A 6,000-nucleotide genomic window follows, 5' to 3' on the forward strand; every position below is an offset into this window, starting at 1 on the left:
TTAATGGTAACTGAATTTGAAAGAGTGTGATTAACTTTTTTTTAGTGGCAATTGAATTCGAAAAAGTGTGATTAACCTTCATTTTTATTATTTATTTTTCATATAATCATTTTTCGCATATTCAGTTTCATTTCAGACTATTCTTGAAGTTTCATGGTATATGAAATTCTCAATTTGCGAGCTATAAACTTTAAAAAAAACTTTCAATTGTAATTTGCCTTATATAAACTATTTAATTCACTTTTTGATATTTTTTTTGGTTTAGTTTCAATATGTTTATAAAAATACCACAAATAGTGGAACTTTGTCGAATATGTATTGAAGTTTATTCCCTTTTTTTCATGGATTTTGCTACAATGTGGCCTAGGGTTTATTTGATTATTGAATTTGTGTCTAGCTTTCAATTTTTGAAAATCACACTACCCTCTTTAGGTCTCTCAGTTTCCAAGAATTCTACTATGTTTAATGTATACATGTATTTGTTGATGTCAGAGGATTTCAAAAAAAAAAATGTAGATTAATACTGATTGCAGAAGTAAGAAGGTTCTTTCTTCTTAATATTGTTCAACTCTCTTGATAATTGTGGGCTGACAACTTCATATATTAAGCTATATTGTTCGTAAAATTCCATTTTGATTTATGATACAGATTGACGATCTTAAGAATTGTTCATATGTTGAGGTAATTAATCATTTCGATGTCTTCCACTTTCATTCATCCTTAGAGAATTACTTAATGATATGAATATGATGAACTTAGACATCAAAACCCAATATTTTTCAAATTTGTTGGTATTTTACTAAATCTTTGGAGCAATTTAAGATTAATGGAAGAGTTGATGTTATTGATGGGTCATGTTTAGACTTGATGAATCTTCATATTATAATTCTTCTTAGTTATAAGTGCCTAATTAAAATAGATGTTAGAATAAATGAATGCAGCAAAGAGGTTTTCTCCTCAATTGCTAGTTCATTGAATCGAGACAACAATATTTAGGGTCTCATCTAGGTCTGTCATCAATAAGTGAATAAGATCCTCCTTCCATAATAGACCATTATATGTTAGGGCATATTGATGCATTCTGTCGGTTAGTTCTTGAACCTCATAAGGTCTCAAAATTATTGTATTGCTACAAAATCTCCTCCTTTGATTGATATTTTGTATTTTATATGCAGATCATGATCGGTAAATTGATACATCTCATATCAGGAGTGAAGATAAGTATTGGATTTCAGACAACATTAATCCATGATATGTTATAAGAGTATAGAGCGTATTATTAAAATTTTAATTCAATTTTTATTATTAAAATTTTAATTCATATAGCCGAGATAGTCTTTCATTGATATTGATGAGATGTTTTCAAATAGATAAATTAATATGAAAAATAATTAGTAAAAAAATTTTAAAATATATATATATTACTTTTCGACGAATATTTCTACGGAAACGTCACGAATTTTTCGACAGATATTCCTACCTAAGCATCACGATCTTTCCAACGAATATTCTTACAAAATATTCCCAATAAATGAAAATTGCAAATGAAATTATACGTCGAAAATATCGTTGAAATATTCGACGAAAATTCAAATATCATCGAAAAATTTACTGATACTGACGTTTATTATTGATATGAAAAATCTGTCACACGAAACATATATTAATAAAAAAAAATTATAAGATATATACATTTTAAATACCTATTTTCATATAGTGGTTGTTTTATAACAATAACTCTTTCTTCCTTTCTTGTATGGAAAATTTGTTACTAATCAAGTTTATGTTTTTCTTTTGTGTCCCATCTTATCTTGAATTCTGCATCAAAACATAATAGCCATAACAAAGAAGCATGAACACTTTCAACACATAACTCGAGGTTTTGCCTTAAGCTAGAAATAACATAAGATAATCCACAAGAAATATTTACAAGTGCACACATTGCATTCTCCTGCAAAGTTTCCTCACTTTGCATGAATTCCTTTTAAAGAGCTATTGTTGCAATTATCTGAGCAGATATTCCATTAAAAAAATATATTAAATTAAAAAATATATATAAAAAATATTATTAATAAAAAAATATAAAATATAATATAAAATAATCCTAATTAAAACTAATTAACATTGTAATTTTAAAAGTAAAAAAATTATATTCCATAAATAAATATAAAAGAATATTAATATTTATTTTTTAACCAATATCAATAGTAACAACAAACTTCAATTAATTATATAATTTATATTCTCTATCTTTATAATCTTATTTCTATTTTCATTCCTTTATTTGAAACAAACGCATCCTAGTATCTAAGTTCATAATTTTATAATATTAATACATATTAACTACACTTTCAAGTTTATATATAGATATTGTCCTTAAAATGTTATTTTTAAATAGATAATTTACATTTCATCTTGAAAAAGAGAAATGATTTTGAAAGGGTTGTTTGGTCATCGAGAATGTTTTGACTTTATGTCTACCTATATGATATTTTTATTTATTTTATTTGTTCTTTTTAAATGTGTGACGGTGAAATTGAAAAAATATTTTGTAAATTTATTTGGAGATAGTCTAATCCTTGGTGTTTTTGTGAGTTAGAATAAGATCAAGTGATAAAAGATCAATGAAATCTGATTATTTGAGATTTTATTTCATTTAACCAAAGTTCTTCTCTTAAAATGATTTATTAAAATTTAATCAAGTTGGATAGTCTCATAATAAGTATAGTTAGGATTTATTTGAATGTTTTTGCTAAAATATGTAATTATTCTGCGAGCTTCAACAATTTGAGTGAAATCTATTCATTTAAGAGTTTTTTCGAATAGTCTAAATTCACGACGATAAAACTCCCATCACGTGTATGATTTTTACTTTTAATGCCCAAATTATACTCTCCTTATTGACCTTAGTGGATCATAATTGAAATTTTGTTAATTTTCAATATTATCAATTAAATTTTGAAAAGCAATGATCATTAGTTGAAGAAAAATTTGAAACCATTTTAGTCCTATGATATACTTTTGAATTACCTGCACAATAATTTTAAAATCTTTGCAATCAAAATTCAAATAAAAAATAATTAAATAAACAAAATCTACAAAAATAAATAAAAATTAAAAGCTTACATATTATTCCCTCTACTCCACTCTATAAACAATGATAGTTTAAAAAATTAATTGTTAAATATATTCAATTGATAAAATATTTACTAATAGCTAAAGTTGTACTGATTATCAAAATTGGTCAAGTTATGTCACTTTAATTTGTGATAACAAAAGACAATTATACTACTTACATATCGAAATTAAATTCCAACATTATTAAGTACCCATATTGGTTGTTGTAACTTAGTAGATATACATTATTATTTTATTTGTAAATGATTAAATTCTTATGGATAACAAAATTAAAAAAAGATTGTATTTAGTGTATTGGGCTGGCTTAGGTATATGGGTAGATTGGACTTTACTAATTATTTTCTGGACGTTCTTTGGAATGAGCTTGGGCGGCTTATCTCATAATTGTCCCTAATTATTTTTTACCTTAATTTCTTTGATATTTTTTTTCAAATTTATGTGACTAATATCTAATTTATTCTTTAAAGTGTATACATTTTTAATTTTTTATTAATTATTAAATATATTAAACATAAAATAAACTCCAACTATTTATATATTTAATTATATATGATCAATTATAAATATATTTATATATCAATTTTAATGAATTATTATATATATCTTTATAAATAAATATTTAATTAATGTCAAGATTTCATTATTATATACTTATACTTAATTTACTCAAATTATGTATTTATTTATAATCTAAATTTTTATAAAATTATTATATCTTTAACCATAAGTTTATAATATTGAACCATAGGAAAATTATTCATATATATATATATATATATATATATATATTATATGACAAAATAGGTTGTTTTATAATTACAAAATTTATAAATATTTAATTTCTAAACTATTAATAAGTTTTGTTATTAAATATCCCCTTGATTAATTTTTTTTTCTATAAATGAAAGTTACAGCATAATATTGATTATATGTTACAAGAAAATATCCATCTATTTATGTAAAATATATCATAGATCATTCCTTAAACGTTTCTCAACAGTAGATTATGATTCACAAAAAAATATCCTGATCTATCAACGGTCCAGATTTGTCGGAAAATAAACTAGCTAATAGATGACATGGCAGTATCTTGAGGAGTATCAAGGATAACGAATTGAACCGGGTTCCAAGATTCGGGTAAAGAAACGAACCGTAACGTTTCTTCAAAAACGGGTTCATCACATGGTAATGCCAACGGGCCATGATGAGAGAACCCGTATTCTTCTTTTGCCTGATCCAACAGTTTCACAAAAAGGGGATGATTCAGGTACTCCGCGCGCACAACAAATCTCCTACGCCCGCTTCCCACATAGATCGCCACGTGTCCAGACGGAACATCGACTGGCACAGAAGTACGACGGCTTTCAGCAGCCTTCTTTCGCCATCTTCCGACCATCTGTTTTATTCTAACAATACGACGTAATTTACAGGAATCTCCCATATTTTTATTTTTTTTATTTAGAGAGAGAAATTTGATTAAAATAATTTATTTAACTCATCTCGATTTATAAAAAATTAATTTATATAGTAGATTAGTGGTTAATATATAAAGACTAAACTGCCCTTGTGAGATCTGCATAAGGATTATATATGTCTGGTCTGGCTGTTTATGTACATATTTAGTTACCTTTTTAAAAAAAATTAAATACATATTTATTCAATATTATATAAATATATTTTCTTCAATCTCCATAATTTTACATATATATTTACAAATTAAGTAGATCTTATTATTCATCTTATATATAGAGTTTAATAATTTAGTATTAAAATAGATTAATTAATAAGAACTTATTATAGTAATCTAGTAAACCGTAATTAATCTGTAGATTGAATGTGTGTTTCACTCTTTGGTTATTGCGTTATATTTTGTTTGGTGTAAACACAAACAATGAAATATGACTATTAATTACACTACTACTTACTATGTTTAATTCTGAATTTACTCGGTTTTAATTAATTTGTGTTGAGATTGATATAATATAATCAAGATTTCATATAATTTTCTTTTTGAAGATGAGTCAATCGAGTGAATAAATGGGAAATACTTTTGAACATTTTTTTCAATGTTAATTTGATGTAACATAACTTTTGTTTTAAATGGATACTCTTAAATATTTTATTTTTAATTAATTTGTACAATTGTAAATATAAATATATTTAGATTTTTTTTACTTCGTGATTTCTCCATCCCAATACATATATACCTTCACGATTATAACTCCTTATAGATTATTGCGATCAATTATTTCATTCTCAACAAAGTATAACCGTACATACTACCCCATTCAACCTTTTCGAACAATTGGGTATGCTTGAACTCGAGAGATTGCCAGAATGAGATTTGGTCGTTCGCGAATAAAAATGAGATCGTGGGTAACTACAATATATGTGAATCTTGTTGAAATTTTAAACTAATTTATAAATTCTATTAATAAATAGTGAGAATTTTAGTAGATAAAATCAAATGTAATTCAAACGTGAATTAAAGTAAATTTTGATCTAAATAATTAAATTATTATAATTAATTTGTTAGTTGTTTAATTAACATTATTTAATGATTTAAGAAGAACTTAACAAATCGAATTAATTCAATTGTTAATTGTCATTATAACCTTCATGAGATTATTGCTATAAATTTAGTAGTAATTAGAAAAAAATTATGTAGTGTCTTTTCTATTGAAGATGAAATATAAAGGGCAATGAAGAGACAATTAATGTACGTCGTTGAATTAAAGATTAATTGTTGATTTTATTATTTCAATAATATAAACAGCCCTTCTATTTAATTCTCACAACATATCATCTTATCATTTCTCACACTAAAATTCTAAAATTTCTTTCTTTATTTTGTGGGCATTT

At 24.7% G+C, this 6,000-nt stretch overlaps 1 protein-coding gene across 1 annotated transcript; it reads right to left on the reverse strand.

Annotated features, from left to right (window-relative positions):
* Positions 1-4,201: 4,201 nt before the first annotated feature.
* LOC124915974 (indole-3-acetic acid-induced protein ARG7-like) lies at positions 4,202-4,534 on the reverse strand. The gene has a single exon (XM_047456714.1). It carries the CDS (start codon positions 4,532-4,534, stop codon positions 4,202-4,204), a length of 333 nt encoding a protein of 110 aa, XP_047312670.1.
* Positions 4,535-6,000: the final 1,466 nt, after the last annotated feature.

This window comes from Impatiens glandulifera, chromosome 9 (genome assembly GCF_907164915.1).
Source record: "Impatiens glandulifera chromosome 9, dImpGla2.1, whole genome shotgun sequence".
Taxonomy (NCBI): Eukaryota; Viridiplantae; Streptophyta; class Magnoliopsida; order Ericales; family Balsaminaceae; genus Impatiens; species Impatiens glandulifera.